The sequence below is a fragment of the Hippoglossus hippoglossus genome, chromosome 11 (assembly GCF_009819705.1).
Source record: "Hippoglossus hippoglossus isolate fHipHip1 chromosome 11, fHipHip1.pri, whole genome shotgun sequence".
Classification (NCBI taxonomy): Eukaryota; Metazoa; Chordata; class Actinopteri; order Pleuronectiformes; family Pleuronectidae; genus Hippoglossus; species Hippoglossus hippoglossus.
The window spans coordinates 13,087,180-13,106,063 of NC_047161.1; the positions used below are offsets into that span (position 1 = coordinate 13,087,180).

The 18,884-nt window shown below is 42.2% G+C and overlaps 1 protein-coding gene across 1 annotated transcript; it reads left to right on the plus strand.

Moving 5' to 3' along the window:
- Positions 1–1,092: 1,092 nt before the first annotated feature.
- LOC117770680 (cyclic AMP-responsive element-binding protein 5-like) lies at positions 1,093–16,950 on the plus strand. The gene is made up of 12 exons (XM_034600334.1): positions 1,093–1,447; positions 3,251–3,317; positions 4,528–4,621; positions 6,467–6,576; positions 6,959–7,218; positions 10,520–10,646; positions 10,935–11,006; positions 15,087–15,428; positions 15,512–15,775; positions 15,863–15,971; positions 16,751–16,869; positions 16,939–16,950. Coding segments are annotated over exons 1-12 (1,578 nt in total). The 5' UTR covers positions 1,093–1,445.
- Positions 16,951–18,884: the final 1,934 nt, after the last annotated feature.

The following is an 18,884-nucleotide window of genomic DNA, read 5'->3' on the forward strand; positions in this document are numbered from 1 at the left end:
GAAAAGCCTCATCAGAGAAAACAGAGGCCACTGCTAAATGTATTATTATAGCTTATATGTAACAGTTGTCAAGGTCGGACGATGGAGAATGTAACACAATAATAAACCAGTTCTCACAAGTTTCCAAGTCAAAGTATAGTTTGTAACTTAAATTGTGCAGAAGACCTTCAAACTTACAAGGGATGTTCACCATCTTGTCCGATGTTCTAAAATGTCCTCACACTTTACTCAAGTCTAGATAAACAATATTTTTGTATTGAAGTGTCCATATTATGTACATATTATGTATTTTCTGTTTATACATCTTTTTATGTATTTATTCTATTGCCTTTTTTAATTTTGTTATCTCTATTCTCTTATCTACCTCACTCTGACAAGTGAGTTACCCCAGTGTTGGATCAATACAATTATATCTCACAGCAAATCTGTTTACAGATCTCACACACACACACACACACACACACACACACACACACACACACACACACACACACACACACACACACACACACAAAGCCCGTGCCCTAAACTTGCCTGAATTCTAAAATTCTATACCAACAGGCTTGAAATTAAAATATGAAAAAAATGTATATTCTCATAGTAAGAGAACAAACAGCATCATAATCCTGAGAGAAGTTTTTGAAAGAAGCTGTTGCTCATTTAGACGCATGAACTCGATCCAGCCGCCGGGACGTCCCGCTCAGACACAAAGTGAGGAGAGGGTGAAAATAAAAAACAACTCATCCTCCCCCCCACCCCACCCCACCCGGTCTGGCCCCGTTGTCCCGTCACGTTGCCTCCGGTGCGTGTGACTCCACCGGCGGTTCCAGCTCCACCACTTCACCGCGGCTCCCGTCCCGTACCGTCCCCCTACCGGCCGGTGCCGTAACCCCGCCCCCCTTCCCCTCTCTCCGTACGGGACCGCAATGATTTAGAAGTTCAGGAATCCCACGTGACGTCAGCGGGAGGATGATGTAATGCTTCTGTAAATAGAACGTATTGTAATCTCGCTCCAGTCCAACGTGGTTCCTCCGGAGCGCCGCTCGTCCCGCGCGACTCGTCGGTAAGCGATCGACACCCTCCATTCAGGGAAACACACTTTAAACTCACCGCACCGACACAGCAAACCCGCACACGTCTGTTATTCATGTTTTTTTTCCATATTTTACTCTCTTAGTTATAAGTTTTTTGTTTTTTCCATCGCGTTGAGCGCTGGTGTCTATTTGGGGGGTGTGACAGCAGCGGGCTCGTACAGCTGGGTGCCGGTGTTTTATGAAAGGTGGGGGGTGGGGTGGGGGGACAGGTTGACTTCACGGAGCCGTAGATAACGGGGACCCACACCGGGTCATGTTGCCCGGAGTGGCCGGAGGATGCGCCGCTCACTGCCGCTGTACTTGGGCTGATCGCGCTCCACTCGCCGGTTGTTGACGTTCATCCGCCGAAACATGGGAACTTTGAGGGGCAGTGAGTCGCTTTTAAACTTTCTGAACTTGTGTCTCCATCCGCGAGCGGAGAGGTGTTTTAAAAAAAGAAGAAGTTCTGTCGTGTCATTCATCGTCCGTTGCTGTCGTGATCATGAGGAAGAGGCGGGAAATATAAGTTTTTTTCTAATGTATTATTGGTGCTTGTTAATCCGTCTTAAATGGGCAGCGTGTCTGTTGGATTTATGTATTATAGGGGTGACGTCACTGTGCATTGATGTAACCACTGTGACAGAAGGTTTTGGGGGAAATGTGCTGAGTCTGCTCGTGTGCTACAAAAGCTGCCAGAGCAAGAGGGAAAAAACTGTTGAGGACAGTTATGATTATCTTTAATAGTGTTAGATTTTTGTTTGTATGAAATATCACATTATGTTACATGATTACAAGAAGTGATACACACTACATTTTAGTTACATGAAATGTATTAAACAATGATAACCTGTGTTTTAACTGAGTTATCATGCCTTTGTATTTACCTACAAGTGGGGTATTGTGAACACATTCTGTCTTATAACACACAAACCTTTATGCCCACACTCACACTAACGCACACACATGCGCGCACACATGCACGCACGCACACTTATGAAGTCACCTTGCCCGGGGTTGGAAAATGGGGGCTGAGGCAGGTTCAAACCTGTCAGGAGAGCAGGCCTAACAGCGCTGCCCTCCCTCTGCCACCTCCCTCCCTCATTCCATTTCTCCTCCATTCATTGTGTCATCCTCCTCTCTCCCTCTCCCTCTCTCTCTTTCTCTCTGTCTCTCCCTCTCCCTCTTTCTCTGTCGCTCTCTCACTGCCACTTGCCCTTTCCATTCCCCTCTCCATCACCCTAATGTAACCCACACACACACACACACACACATACACACACTTTCCATTTCTTATGGAAGCATGTACTTTTGGCCTGTCTTTCCACGCTGCTTTCTTTAGCTCTCACTGTTTCCCATAACATCAGGACCTGCTCTCGGCTCATGTAGTAGACCCAAAAGTTTTAGAGCGCTTTTACCTGCGAATATGTATCCAATGCATAACTCATAATCTCCACCTAAGAGACACTTCTTCTTCTTCTTCTTCTTCTTCTTCTTCTTCTTCTTCTTCTTCTTCTTCTTCTTCTTCTTCTTCGACCTGATGACCTCTGTGTCATCTCTGGGAGTGTGTGAATCTTCTGGTGACATGCGGCTCGGAGGAATGCCTCGGGTCAGGGAGGCTTCTTCCTTTGCTCTCAGTGGAAAATGAAGGGGCCAGTAGCAGTTGCACTTTGTCATAATTACCCCTCCGCCCCATCACTGGTTTAATATCTCCTCATCATGGAGAGCAGGCTGGGTCAAGCCTGGGTTAGTATTGAGGTGCAAGCGGGTTTTGTTATTATGCTCTATTCTGCGTTTGTGTTGATATTTTTATATCCTAGCCTATGTGTTGACTTGATTTTTACGTTACGTGACTACACTTTGCAAGGACTTTGATGCCCTTTGGTTTTTACAGTAATGGATAGTTAGGAAAAACACAAAGTGTTTCTCTGTATTACAGTATTTGTCCTGAAAACAACGATTTGTGTTCAGCAGAGATTTGTGACATCCATCATCTGTGGCCTCTATCTCATTACACACCTCTTCAACAATGCTTCCACGACAATATGTCATGTTCGGAGGAGAACTGTATCATACACAGTTACTGGTGGTGGGAACTGTCTGTGTAAATACAAATGTAAGCGTCATGAGGCAGTGTGATGATGCCGCAGGTTAAGTTTGCTCTTCTTCTGCTTTTGTAGGTTTGTGGATGACATGAATGAAAAACAGGACAGGCCTTATGTGTGCGGCGCCCCGGGCTGCTCTCAGGTTAGTTGTGTGTACTGTGTGTGTGAGTAAGACCTTCGCTAAAGAGGCCACAAATCCCAAAGAAAAATAATCATTATAAATCTTATAAATTAAACAATTAAATGTTGTAGACAGGATTATTTCACATGCTTATTAATTATGGAAACTGAGTGTTATATGAGGTCAACTGTGCAGGCTTGGTGTCTGTTTGCTGGGAAAAAAAGAGAGTGGATTTCCAGGCTCATAATTATAGGATTGTTCAAGACTTAAGATGTGATTTGTCATATAATCACACAATATGTGTGTTTACCATACTCCTAAGGCTGTCTGAGATTAATTATTATATTATTAGAATAGTAGTAAAAACCAGAATCACCAGCACCAATTCACTCAAGCTGCAACAAATTTCACACACTCATATAGTTTCCTTAATGTCATGAATTATTCTCTGGGAAATTGGTTGAAAAAATAATCTCACAATGTTAAAGAAAGTGAAAAAAAAAATCCCTGGATCTGCCCCCTGATCTGGATCTGCACCAAAAAGTTAAGGATTCTTTCGTGACCTATACTGCATCCATTCACTATGTGTCATGGAATTCTGCCGTTCTTTTTGTGTGTAATCTTGCTCACAAACACACAAATAAAACCAACAAACAAATGGATAGAGTTAAAAACACAGCTATAACTGAGTGATTTTTTGTTATATGAGGTCAACTGTGCAGCCTTGGTGTCTATGCTTGTGGGTTTCCAGGCTAATAATTATTGGATTGTTCAGGATTTTAGATTAAATGTTTTATTTGTAATATGAACGTTCAATATGTACACATAGCGTACTCTTAAGGAATAGAAAAAGAAATACAATGGATGTAGCACAAAGCACCAGACCTGGGGTGACAGGGTTTATTCCAGTGCTGCCCCTCCCTCTGGAACGCTCTCCCCAAACTAATCAGAGACTGGACTGAACTGTCCACCTTCAAAGCACAAATTTAAAAATCACCTTTTCAGAGCTGCTTTTAATGTTTGATTATGATGTGTATCATTATTTCATTATTATTATTATTACTATTATCATTATTATTAAAGATAATATGTCTATATACAGTAGTTGACCATTATGACTGATAAGACAGGCCAAGGGGCTGATTTAACCAAACGTCCCCTCCTGTGTGTGTCATGTCGAACAGCTGCACGCATCTCTTCACCTCTTTCTCACTCTGTCGGTGTGCTGCAGCGCTTCCAGTCAGAGGAGCACCTGATCATCCACAGACGCAAGCATGAGATGACCCTCAAGTTCCCCGCCATCAAAGCAGACACGGCCTTTACAGGTGAGACGCACAGCACTTGAGTTTCCTCCGACAGCCACCGATCATGTTAAAGGGATAGTTTGCTTTTTATTTTGCGGCTTGGTCCCTTTATATGCCCATAAACACTCTTAATCTTTTCCCCCCCCCCATCTTTTTTTGCTCAGATATACTCCAGGTCACTCAGTTCAGCTGTTGTATCACTGCATGTTTCTGTGTGTGTGTGTGTGTGTGTGCGTTTGTGTGCATGTGGTGACCTCTTCTCAGGATCAGTGCTCGATGAGCAAATGATGGTGCACGATATTCAGTATGAAATCAGATAAGCTCGACACAAGCTTCCTTCCCTTCAGATAGGCTGCGCTGTGACATGGAGCTGCTCATGTTGCAGCATGTACACTGTACCCCATCAGATTAGACCAAACATAGTGATAGTGCCATTAGCGACAGCCCACTTGGATTTAGAGCAGTGGGGCGGGGGTTCAGTGCACGTGGGTCAGCACAAGTCATCTTATTTGGATATCGGGTAAAAGTGAGGGACAATCTACCGGGAGAATTGCATGGATGTTACTATGTATTTACTCACAGGGAACCTTAATTTAGCCTATAGCACTTAACCCAATTTGTTATCATGTACACCAGGGATTGTGGATTATGTTAATTTACTGCTACATAGACAAAATATTGATCAGTATCAAATTCACCAACATGAGTAAATCACTGTAAATCAATTACTTTTATAACTAAATAATTTGCCCTGCACTTCCTTGAATAATTGTCAGAAAAAAAGTAAAAAAATGACAAAGAGACCAATGTATGTGTTCAGATAGATTTTCTTCTCCAAAATCGAAAGATGTTCAATTTTCTTTTCATATGCAACAAAGAAAGGCAGCAAATACTCACATTTAAGGTGCAGGAACCAGAGAGTGTTTGGCGTGTTCACTTACCGAATAATAATTACAGAAACAATTAATTTTTGTTGATCAATTAACTGATTAATCAGCTTATGATTTCATCTGGAAAGTGTTAAGATATATCTTTTAAAAACGGACTGCTTCTTTTAGAGATTTTGTACATTCCTCATCTTCCTTCTCTACTTTCGAGGCGTAATTGTCGTCATTCAAAAAACATCTGCTGACCCGACAAGAATCTGTTATGGGAGTGCACAGATTTTGTGTCCCATTGTGTTGTAGATGCCTTTCGTGACAGAAAAAATGTCTTTAAAACTCAAACAATGTAATACTGAATATAACAATGAATCATTTCAAATAAAAACATGAAAAAAAATGCTATTAATTAATGGCAAAATCAGTGATCTATTAGACAGCTCTAGAAATGCTTCACAGCTTTAAGGTTGTAAATGTAAAAGCATCCACATAGCTAATATAGGATGCACAAAAGCAGCATGATGAGTGGCTTAACTATCCGGCCTTGGACCGCCATGATGCACCCACTACCAGACCACTGTCATGTGACACTGGCTGTAACCATAGAAACAGCTGTCTGTCTGCACATAAACATCAGCCTGACATCTGACCTCTGCGCTCTGTGTGCATGTGTGCGTGTGTGTGTGTGTGTGTGTGTGTGTGTGTGTGTGTGTGTGTGTGTGTGTGTGTGTGTGTGACTGTCCTGCAGCTTGTCACATCTCCTGCAGGAAATCTTATGTCAAAACAAAGAGCCCGGCTGACCTTTGACCCCTGCATGTTTAGATGGCTCAGAGAGTCAGACTGATGTTATCTCAGGCAGAGACAGAGCGCGGCAGAGAGGAGACTTGTTTCTCCTCTAGCAAATAAGCCAATACATGAATGTCTCCTCGTTTTTTTTAAATCGCTTCTCCTTTTTTGTGTGTTTATTCATTCGCGATGACTCTAGACCAGACGCCAACGCCAACACGATTTTTGCAGAACTGTGAAGAGGTTGGTCTGTTCAAGGAGATAGAGGAAGAGTTTCTTCAAGCACAAGAAGAGGAAAAGAGCAAACAGGTGAATTCACAAGAAAACATAGTATATAAGTAAAATTACAAAGCAATTCACATAAAAAGGAAGATTGAAGACAGACTTGTTACTGGTGTTTGCTTCTGAAGTCCGTACATTTTGTGTTTTGATTGACACTGGAGTGTGAGGGAGATAAAATCAGTCAGACCCAATTAGGCATCTGCAGATATCTGACCTCCTGCGAGGAAACACACACCAGACGATCACATTCTGCCCTGTAAATGAAATAGCTAGACATCAAACACACCTACAAAACATTTACACATGCATGTACCTCAGATCACAAAACACACACACAGTGAAAGCAGATATTGCCGTCTGAGTTCAAAAGTGGTCCCAGCTGTTTGTCACTCCCGCCTCTCCCCCGCAGACGCTTACCCATAATGGGCCGTCCTGTATGAGCCAGCACCAGCTCAAACCCCAGCTTCAGCTCCAGCACACGCATCCCCAGCCTCAGCACCCACATCCCCAGCCACCGCTGCACCATCCCCACCCCCACGCTGTGCAACGTCCACAGTGTCATGGCCCCATGATGGGCCCCAGCTGCAACCTGGCTGCCCAGCAAACGCTGTCCTCCTCCCAGTCCGGATCGGTCATCACCCAGGCTTCTTCCACGCTCACACACTCAGGGTGAGTATCAGTGCACACTCACACACTTTAATATTGATTCATTCATGCAGCAATGCTTCACATACATACATATTCCTTTTTTCCTATCTGCCTTTTCTCACCCTTTCTTCCTCACCTTCACCCCGTCTCGCCCTTCCTGTTTCTGACATATTATAACTCATTCTGTCTGGTGAAGACTGGCATTTCCCCCCTGCATAATTTATCACTGCACTAATGAACTGAGAGAAATAGCGGGTTAAAAAAATTAAATTTGTCAATTTACTAAGAGAACAAAGTAATAGCAAAAGAGATGGAGAACCACCGAATAACGACACCACCGTTATGTTTAGGGTTATGTTTTTTTTTTTGAGACTCCGAGTCTGTCAGCGTCTGGGCAGCTTCCACGGCTCCCTGGTTATCACCCAGTTCAAGAGACAGATTAGAGGAGTTCCTGTCTTTCATCTGATCAGCTCCCAGCAGCTGCTCCCCCCTCTTCCCAACAGCTCAGTTTTTAGGATTTGTGAACGGCAGTAGACGCTCAGCCATGTGAATATTAGATTACATAGTGAGTTTAATGGGTTAAGTGTAAATTATGACAGCAATTTCAATCTTGGCCTGTATTGTAATGAGAAACAGTTTTTGGTTTGATATTACCATGTCAAATTTGAATGAATGCAACAATTTAACACAATTTAATCATTTTATTAAATTAAAATGTCACATGAATTAATAACTTTTTTTAAATAAAACTCTATAAGACTAAAAATTCTAAATTCTTTAGCCACAGGCTGGGACAATTTAAATTTTAAATGAAGAATTAATGAATTAATCTATATTAAAATGTTATGCTAATTTATATTACATTAAATTACATAAATACATACATTATATTACATGACAGTACATAAACTCATTTATATATTTCACCATTTTAATTTGAAGATTTAGCCAATTTTATAATTCATAGATGTGTTCAAATTTGAAGTGTTTCACTGTATTTTCCCATTTATATTATATTATATTATATTATATTATATTATATTATATAGTATAGTGGGCTTTTTGTAATTTTTATACTGATGCGTCTCCAGTGAATACATTTAATTCTTTGGTTTCATGTTAACATTTTTTAACAGCGTTTATGTTGTTGTTGTTTTTCCTCTGATAATTTTTGCATTGTAATTGATGTTTTGAGAATATAGGGTATTGACATACAACAGTAGGAAGAGATTGAAATGTAATGTAACACAGGCCTCAAGAGAGATTCAAAATGGGGAAGTTGCAATGACACTGTCAACACTTAGAATCCCACCAGAGTGCCTGATATTTATGAGATTATTCTTTATAGTTTGGAGGCTCAGAAGGAATTTTTAACTTTTCTTCTCTTATCTAAAATCTTACACCTTCTTATCTCCTCTCTACGAACCTATTACTCATGAATGCTTGCATCAGATAGAGCAGAGAAACCAAGCCTCTGTCACGGTGACATAATAACGTCCGCACATCTGTCCAGGACCAGTCAGGACAGTGAAGAGAGAGAGAGAGGGAGAGGGAGAGGGAGAGGGAGAGGGAGAGCTGACAATAAATCAGTACCAGCTGATTCTAGACACAGCGTTAGTCAGTGAAACCAGCAAAGTGTAACTAAATGAACCGTGGATTGTGAGTCTGACTGTTTCTCCTCGTGTTTATCACCGGTTTCCATAGCAACCTGGTCTCTGAGTGTCTGGCGGTTGGCCCGGTAGAACTGTTGTGGTTACATTAGGAAATGTTGTTTTGGTTTGTCTGAACCATGTTGTGCGTTAAACGGGGGCCACATAGCCCAGATTCAGTGATGACATCATTGCCGATGACCTCAGCACGGCCACGGAGGCCCACGCTGTCTGATTGGCCGGGAGCCAGAGCGGTTAGGTCAGCACATGGCACCCTGGGTTTCTGCATTCCCCGCTGTGATCCCTGAGCTTCTCTCCTCCCTCCCAAGCTGCCACTTTTTTTTCCTTCCCTCCCTTTTCTTTCACTTTTTTCGACTCGTCATAGTTTCCATTGTCATCAGCTCACCTCGAACCTCTGTTTACGCCTTTTTATTCATGTACGATAACTCTTTTTTTTTTGGGGCTTCACATTTTTGATCAACCAGAACAACCAGAAGTGTTGGTTCATCCAGGTTACAGCATATTTACTCGCTCACTTCCAGTGGTTTTCAGCTGTAGTTTCATTTTTATGTGCCCACATTTTGGGGAAATCTGCCATTTTTTTCTCAACTGGGTTGTGATCAAATTATTTTAATCAGCATATGCACTCATTCAGCTGCATCTAGACAATGTTAAACACTTAATCACACTAAAGAAGAGCACAAGAGGAAACATTTTATTTACCAAGACCGGATAAAAATTACTTTAAGAAGGCTTTATCACATTGGTAAGAAAGAATTATAGTTAGAACAGGAAAAAATAGGCCAAGTTCAACTGTTTAAATTATATACAATTTAGCCTACAATTATGGAAAAACAGTTTTTGTCGTTGTAGAATGACAGTGAAAAGAATTAGACTTGTGGCGCAACATTTAAATAACATATTTAGCCTAATAATTTGATAGAATCATCTTTTTCCAATAACAATGTGTTATCCTGTGTGAACAACTCTTCACAGTAAAGGTCTGTGATAGGTTATCCATTAAAAAACACAGGATTGTTTCTGAAAAGACACATTATTGTTTTATAATGTAATTTTTCCATTCACCTTCATTGTTTTGGGGTGAAGGTAAAAATCCAAGGAACAGATATTTCAAAACTGAAAACATTAACCGGAACTAGACTCATGTTTTGATACCTCTAGAGGTAAGTGTGAGGTTAAGATTCTTTTATTTTTAAAAAATATTATTTTGGTGAACCAACCCTTTGAAATAAAAGAAATAAGGGCAGATGGCTCTTGTTGACTTTCTCCTTTGAGTCATAGTTAACATGAGTAGTAGTGTTGTGGGTAGCACTGTCGCCTCCCCCGGTTCGCCTCCTGGTTTCATTTATCTCTGCATGGGTATTCTCCGGCCTCCTCCCGCAAGTTAATTGGATACTCTAAATTAACATTAGGTTGGAATGTGAGCATGAATGGTTGTTTGTCTCTGTGTGTTGGCCCTGCGATACCTGTCCAGGGTTTACCCCGCCTCTCGTCCAATGTCAGCTGGGATTGGCTCCAGCTCCCGCCTGTGACCCTCAAAGGTTAAGCTGTAAAGATAAAGGATGGATGGATCTATCTGAAACTCATGTTCTATTAAGACAGCTAATAAAGGTTTCACTTTGTGACCCGTCCCTCCTTCTCTCTGCGCACAGCCCAGTTCCCGGGCCGCTGTCCTCCCTCCTTTACATGCGGAACAGACAGAGGCAACCGTTGCCGGCCTCCTTACCTGGCACGCTGCCTGATCCCGCCATGCAGGGAGCGTCTGCGCAGCACATGCCTGTAAGTATAATACAAGTTATCCACACACACACTCAAACACACACACACACACACTTGCATGCATTATCATTTATACATGCAGGTAAAGTGGCCAAAGTGGTCAAGATCCCCCGAGTTAGAAATATTCATGGCTGACAGAAGAATTCACTTCACTCTTGTGGATGAATTAATGAAAAGTGTCAAACTCCAGATGGATGTGACCTTGAGGACCGTGTACGTGTTGGTGCTGATGCTTTCTCTTGTCACGGTTGAAAGGTTATTTTTGTGTCAATTTCTTCTTTTATTCAGATAGAGAAGCAGATGTCTTGTCTAATGGGGATACCAGGTCCCGTACACAACCCCGCCTGTTCCTCGCCTCAGGTACTGACCACCAGTCATATTATCTTTCTATCTCGGTGGAATATTCTTTTTCTTCCCCCGGTGATAACGCTGTGCTTTGCTGAGGGAGTAATAACCATTTTAGACAATATTAGGTGTAACGGCTAGACCGCTAGTGGTACATGCATGTGGTTTTAAAGGAACATAAAGGAATATTTTTGCTTTCTGGCGGAGGGTTAGAAAAGTTTGAAACGGTGAGTTTAGCTCTGTGCAGCAGGAACAAAACTAGCCTATAGCTGTGTTCCAATTTAGGGGCCGCCTATAGAGGACACGGTCTACCAAGCCCACGAAGGAAGAGGTCCTTGTGGGCCGTGTAGAAGATGAAGGCCAAACTGAAATGAGAGCGTTTGTTCGACAGAGGCTTTTCATGATTGGAGTGTGATACCCAATCACTGGGCATCTCGTCTCATTTCCTCTTTGAAAAATGGTCTGTCATCGCGCAGTGAATCCTGGGATAGGTTGTGTCAGTGTAAGTGTAATAAGTGTAAAAAAATAAGACTTTGCTGTTGGGCCCAGACATAGCATATAACCCTCCGTAAAACAGTGAGTTACATTTTTTTTTACAGATTAAATCAATGAAAGATAATATGTTAAATAAGGCAAATGTTTATATCTTTGGACAGATCCATTGTAGATGTTACCCCCCTGTTTTAAATCTTTATGCTAAGCTAAGCTAACTGGCTACAAGCTGTGGTTTCAGATATGAGAGTGGTACTGATTTTCTCATCTAACTCTCTGCCAGAAAGAAAATCAGTGTATTTACTGAAATGTCAAAGTATACCTTTAACTCTATGATATCATTCTTCTCTTCTCTATACACATCCCAATATTATGACAAGTGTGCTGGCATTATTATCTGGGAGTATTCCAGAGAGGATCTGTATTAATAAAAATCAGCAAATAAGCAAAGAGCAAGGAGAACGAGGTATCACTGAACTGTCAGGTGATTCAGTTTAGATTGCATGGGCGCACTTGGGCCTGGCTCGGTGAACTCGGGTACAATGGCAAATCTTTTACGTTTGTGCTGCAAACAAATCCAACAGCCAGTATGTTTAAGCAAACACATGCCAAAAAAATGGCAGAAAAGCGGCTACATTATATAACAGTAGTGGAATGGGGCTTGAATCTTTCTAATTATACTTGTTTAGCCGGCGTCAAAGACTAAGTGCTTGTCCACCTTTTTCGGAGCTGTCTCCCAATGGGAAGTGACGCACGGTGGAAAAAATGGACCACTATTCAAATATGGCAAATATGGCAAGAAACCCGAATAAAAATAAGCTGGACAGCTTGAACACGTAACAATATATATGGGGACTATGACTTGGCCTGAAATAAAATTCGATGAGAAGACTTTCATTTTTGCTTTAATCCCTGAGTCTCCTGTAGTTTGCCTGATACTGAAAATCTGTTCAGTCAACACTTAAGTGAAAAGGTTTGAAAAAGTATTTAAGCGTTTTGGAACATTAACACAGCACGTGTTGGCTTTAAGCACCAAAATGAGGAAATATGCTGAATCAGACACTCCTTATGACAAAGGTGAAGTTGATTTATTCCTTTTTAATCAGGATATACAGGAAACCGTGATTCAACACTTTAACACACACACACACACAAGACAGGACAGGACGTCACCATCTACATGCTCTCTCCGACTTTTAGGTTGTTATATTTTCCTTGTGTCAACATGCTCTCAATCTCTGCCCTCTTTAATAGTACATTTCCTCTTTCCAGGGGCATGTAGTATGAATTGTTAAATATGTGTGCTATCAAAAGCAACTTCACAGGGAAAACTGTGAAATCACCCTGCAACCATACACACGCGTTCTCCCTCCACACACACACAGTAGAGTCTCCCCGACTTCAGAGGACTTTACGTTGACTTACATTCATTGGATGGAGAATTACTTTAACCTTATCCATACTTACAACGAACCGTTATTTTAACCTCACCTACAAACATATGTTCACCTTAAATTTCTTGTCAGTAATTATTATATTTCATTGTTTTCATCATGGGGACTTGCAGAGCTTGTGTATAGCGTGGCAAATGAAAAGTGGTTTCAGCTTTCAAAGCCTCTCAGGTCGTAGCTTCAAATCTGAACCTCTCTTCATCTCTTTTACACACACACACACACACACACACACACACACACACACACACACACACACACACACACAGTCATGTCTCCATGACATTCAAGGACATGAAATTGATTTATATCGATTTCCTGGAGACGTACACCAAACTTAACGATAGTTACTCACCGAACCATAACCCTTACCTTAACTTAAACTTAACCTAAACTTTTTGTGTGACTTTTTGTCACCATAATGTGACCTTGTAAACAGATTTAAGTCCCCACAACAACAGTAATAGCTGGACCACACACAACACACACACATTCTTCAGATTCTATAGTAATTAAGTTGCATTTGATGTTCTGCATTGTCACAGTATGAGAGGAGACTTTGTCTTCCTTAAAAAATCAACGTATTCGATGTATTAACCTCTGTTGTACAGTAACTCCACACTTGGCTCAAGTCGAGTAAAGTAAACATTTGACGAGTGGCTCAGTGTACAGTGTACAGTGTACAGTTTCATGTCTTCATTCACTGATCCCTCCAGACAGAAATATCAGCGTGGTGTGTCATCCAGGCCAAGGCGATCCATGATGTAATCACCAGCCCCAGTGTCAGGGTGTTTCTATGTAGTAAACAGAGAAGAATTACTTGTGTCCCGTCCTCTTCAGTGTGTGTGTGTGTGTGTGTGTGTGTGTGTGTGTGTGTGTGTGTGTGTGTGTGTGTGTGTGTGTGTGTGTGTGTGTGTGTGCGTGCGTGCGTGCGTGCGTGCGTGCGTGCGTGCGTGCGTGCGTGTGTGTGTGCGTGTGTTTGACTGGCAGCCTGGCTGGCTGGCTGGTAACGCTGGCACAGACAGCTCAGTGACCTCATCCTTGGCAGCCGCTAAATGTGCTCCCTTTTTTTTTTTTATCACTGAATGGTTGAGAGAGAGAGAAAGAGAGAGGAAGAGAGAGAGAGAGGGGAAAAAAACCCAGCTTCTTCTCTTAAAGAAATATTGTGTAACAGGGAGCAGATAGCAATATTGCCTGGGAGGGGGGGTGGGGAGAGGGGTGATGTCATGCTCCAAACATGACCTCTCCCTCCTCTCTCGCTCTCCTCCTCTGCTGAGCGTAGGAGAAAAGTGAGACGAGGTTTAATTTAGCTCTTACAGTCTGTTTAGTCAGATGATACGCTGGAATGATAAAGTGTGAAGATATCGAGCTGCGGACGGAACACGTTGTCCGTCTTATTTACGGTCGTCTTCACGGGTTGTGTTGTCGAGGATTAGGAGAGACGGTGGCGTTTGACCACGTGGGAGTTTATGGCTGATAGGAGTTATTTACAGGTAGAGGAATATCTGTGGGGATTCTTACCTCTAAGGTTTGGCTGCTTGACCTGAAGTGGTTTGTAGGTCGGGAGGTTAGATCTGCTGTTGCTAATTTAACTGGTTCCTGGAGGTGAAACACACCCCACCCGCCATGACAGACATCTGAAAGTGTTTCCATTGAATCACAAACTCTTCCCCTGTGGTGTTGATGTACCAGCTCAAGTGTACCGACTGCAATGGAACATGACATATCTAATATCTAAATGCCACAGAGGTTATGTTGTATTCAGCATTTGTTTGTTTGTTAGTTAGCAGCATTACACAGAAACTACTGGATTGATTTCCACAAAACCTGGTGGAAGGATGTGATATGGATCGAGGAAGAAGCCATTAAAATTTGGGGGTGGATCCAGGATTATATTTTCACTTTCTTTAACATTGTGATATTGGGGGTCTTTTTTTTTCTTCTCAAGCAATAATGAAGAGATATTGATTTTTAAAAATCTGGTATGTGTTGAGTGCTAATATCTGTGAATAGGTGAAATGAATGATCTGGATTTTGTGAATCTAAATAAATATTTGTGTCACATGTCTCTCTGATGTATATATTGTATATTTGTAGAAGAAAAGTGTGTATACATCAATTCATTTTTTCTAATCTTTTCATCCGAACTCAGAGATCCAAACAGACACTGGGTCATCATTTCCAACAGCACCACCCAGGAATGGTTTCCATCCACAATCCCGGCACATCCATGGGTCATGTGATGGACATGATGTCACAGTGCCACCAGGCCCCTCCGCTACGACACCACCATCATCCTCACCATCCACAGCTTCCAGCTCCAACCCTCCCTTACCCACAGCGGTGCCAAGGCCCTCCTCCGCATCACCTGCAGGGGAACTCGCTCAACCACCAGCTCCACCATTCAGGGAACGCACCGCACGCTCAGGCTCACCAATCACCGCCTTCTCACCTTCACCAGGCATCACCGCCTCCGCTGCCTGTTTCAGCACAGGTACGGTGCTTTACATCTACATGACCGTGTTTCTGCACTCAAGCACAGTTAGGTTACCGGTCTTGTTTTTGTTTTGTTTGCAGTTATCACCAGTTGAACAGCAGATGCACCCTTCGCACCATTCTCATTCCCAGCTTGACATGGAGGCAGGGGGTGGCGGGGCACGAGAAGGAGGATGCAGCAACCGTCGCCGGAGGACGGCAGAGCAGGATCCCGACGAGCGCAGGCAGAAGTTTCTAGAGCGCAATCGGGCTGCAGCTACCCGCTGCCGGCAGAAGAGGAAGGTGTGGGTGTCGTCGCTGGAGAAGAAAGCTGAGGAGCTGACGCACACAAACCTGCAGCTACAGGTGGGGCACACAGTCAAGTACACACACACTCACACACACACAATCCACACTTCAAGGATACTGAGTGTTTCTCTGTGATGTTTCCAGAATGAGGTGACGTCGTTGAGGTCAGAGGTGGGTCAGCTCAAGCAGATTCTGCTCACCCACAAGGAATGTCCTGTCACCACCCGGCAGAGAGAATCACAGGGGTACCCCAGTGAGTAAAACCCCCTTACCCTGTACCCGTCGCTAGAAATATCACCAGACGCCTGAAACCAATCATCTCCATCCACCGCTGAGGGTATAATCCAGTCTTGTTATACCAAACCGACCCTCTACACACACAGGGACCTAAAATTTCAACTAAACAGCACTTGAGAGTCAAAACTCTGCTTTTATCCCCATGAGTGCATCCGTTCCTGCACTTTGATTCCTGTGGAGAACCAATCAGGAAGAGGCACTGCACTCTGAACTCTCATTCAAATGAGAATATGTTTCATTTTTCATTCTCATTTAATGAAGCAGCTCTTGCCGGTGTTTAAAATACCCTGGAGTGCAGAGCTCTTGTTGCACTCGCATGAAGTTAGCATGCAGCGAAATGCAGACCATGCCCATCTTGCACTCCAGCCAGGCTAAAGTTAATGTTCAACAATAACTGAACCTGTAACTGACCTTAAAAAATTAAAATACTGCACCTTGTGGCTTTAATGGAAAACAGCCATTACGATTTAAGTGTTGAGCTTTAGAGAACAACGACGGATGCAAAGTTGGCATGTGTTGTATCCATATATTTCTACTGTTGTCTTTTTTTTTTACGTGTATGTACAGTATTCAATTGTTAAAAATAAAAGAGATATTTTTCTTTAATCTGTAAACTGTTTTCATTCATCCGGTGGCTCGTATTATAAACCACGTGCGGTCAAGGCCCCGCACCTCACAGAGCGGACAGTTCACACATGGTCAGTGACTTTGATTGACAGCTGTCTCTGTGTCCAGCTGCAGGAGGAAGTCCCACTCCTGTCGGCCCCGCAGCGTCTCATGTGCTGGCCATCCAACACAACAGCATCTCCACCTCCTCGACAGCTGCGGGCGACACAAGCCCCGACGAGGAGGGGGTACGATTGGACTGAAATATGGTTCTGTCATGAAAGTCTCACCCGACTGTGGATCTCTTTACGTTGCAGATGAAATACTGAACTGGATGGTGAATTTATAAATCCATGTGAACACTGAGGGATTATTTTTTTCAACATTATTCTCATTTTTTTCAAGTTTTCTGCTTCAGAAACACATGCTGAGAGATTTCATTTCCATAACATGTGCAACTAGAGTGGCACTCAGTCAAGCGCATATCTCCGCCAAGGCCCAACAGTCCCCTTAAGTGCAATCAAGGTGCACATACTTATAGAAATCAATCCCTTTATTGATTATTCACAGGAAAATCAGTGAAAATATCAAAGAAAGTGATCAAATAATTCCTGGATCCGCACCAAATATTAAAGGGTTCTTTGTCCCATACCCCATCCTTCCACAAAGTTTCGTGGTGATCCGTCCAGCAATTTTTGCATTATTTTACGTAAACCAACCAACCAACCAACCAACCAACCGATTTGGGTGAAAGCATAATGTCCTTGGCAAGGGAAAAAATGCCCTTTTCTGAAAGCCTTGTTGAAAACTGTGATGCTTCGTGGTGACTGCATCCTGTGTTTGTTCAGAAAATGCTTGTTTCTGTTCACAGCAATCTGACATTGCCTGCTGCCCACTGACTATGCACACCCACACACACAGACACACACACACACACACACGTATCATCATATCATAAAGCATAATTTCAGTCTTCTCTCGCTCTAATCTTGCACTAATTTAAAAAAACAAAGCCTATGTATTAGTTTATATCTTTAACTGAGCAGCTGCAAGTGCACACCTTATGCCATTCTGTCAAAACTATGTATTTTTATATATATGTATAACTAATGGAAAGACAAAGAATAAATGTTTATTTTAAGATGTCAAATCAAACCCACGCCTGTCTTGGAAAGCCATTTAAAATACGACTTAACAACTGCCTTGAGATATACTAAATGCCTCGAAGCAACACTTCATGTCTCAAGCCCTGACACAGTAATTTAATTTACACTTTTTGCACTGTAAAGATGTTGACAATCGCTGTAAATCTAATGCTAAAATAAAAACATTTATTCTGGTATTTTTGTTGTGGGTCATTTTACAAGATAAACCCAGTAAACTGTGATTTATGAGATCATCAGTGTGATTCTGGACAAACAGTATGGTCTACTCTGCCATCTAGTGACTGGTTTTATTAGGTGGTGGCTGACCATGATAACTGTAGTGGTCAGCAACTAGATTACATCCTATTTTTAAGTGGGCTTTTGCCTATTTATTTAAAAACATGAGTAAAAGAAAAGTCTCCCAAACTTACGAGTAAAAAAAAAACCTCTGTTACAGAATACAATCTGGAATACATAGATGTTTTAAGATCTTGGCTCTCTGATGATATGAAAATAAGTTTGTGTGTGTGTTTGTGTGTGCGTGCGTTCGTGTGCGTGTGTCCTTGTGAGAGTGTGTCCTTGTGAGTGTGTTGTGTGATTTGAACTAAGTGTGGGAGGCCCTCCACCCCCGTCTACTCAAACAAAAGGGACTGCTTAATTATTGCCAGATCTCATCTGGACACGCATACAAAAGCATGGATGCACACACACATACACACAAACACACAAACACACACACACACACACACACACACACACACACACACACACACACACACACAGTTCAGTGTATCCCTCACACACTGGTTTCCCTCTAACATCCTCAATATCCGCTGCACAGGAAGAACATCTCATTGTTTAAAAATAACAAGCAAACAAAGCTAATAAATGAAAACAAGAACATGACCTGCTTGGCTGAGTTCAAGAGGTTGATGCAAATAATCCTTGTGTATGAATGTATTATTTTTATGAATATATAAATAGAGAGGGTGCTCTATATATTCCTCTATTTCAGGAAATATAATCCCCTTGTAATCAGTGGATTAGATATTTGAAAGCCCTGCATACAGAATGTTATAGCATTGAATCATTCATTAACACTCAAATGACAAAATCAA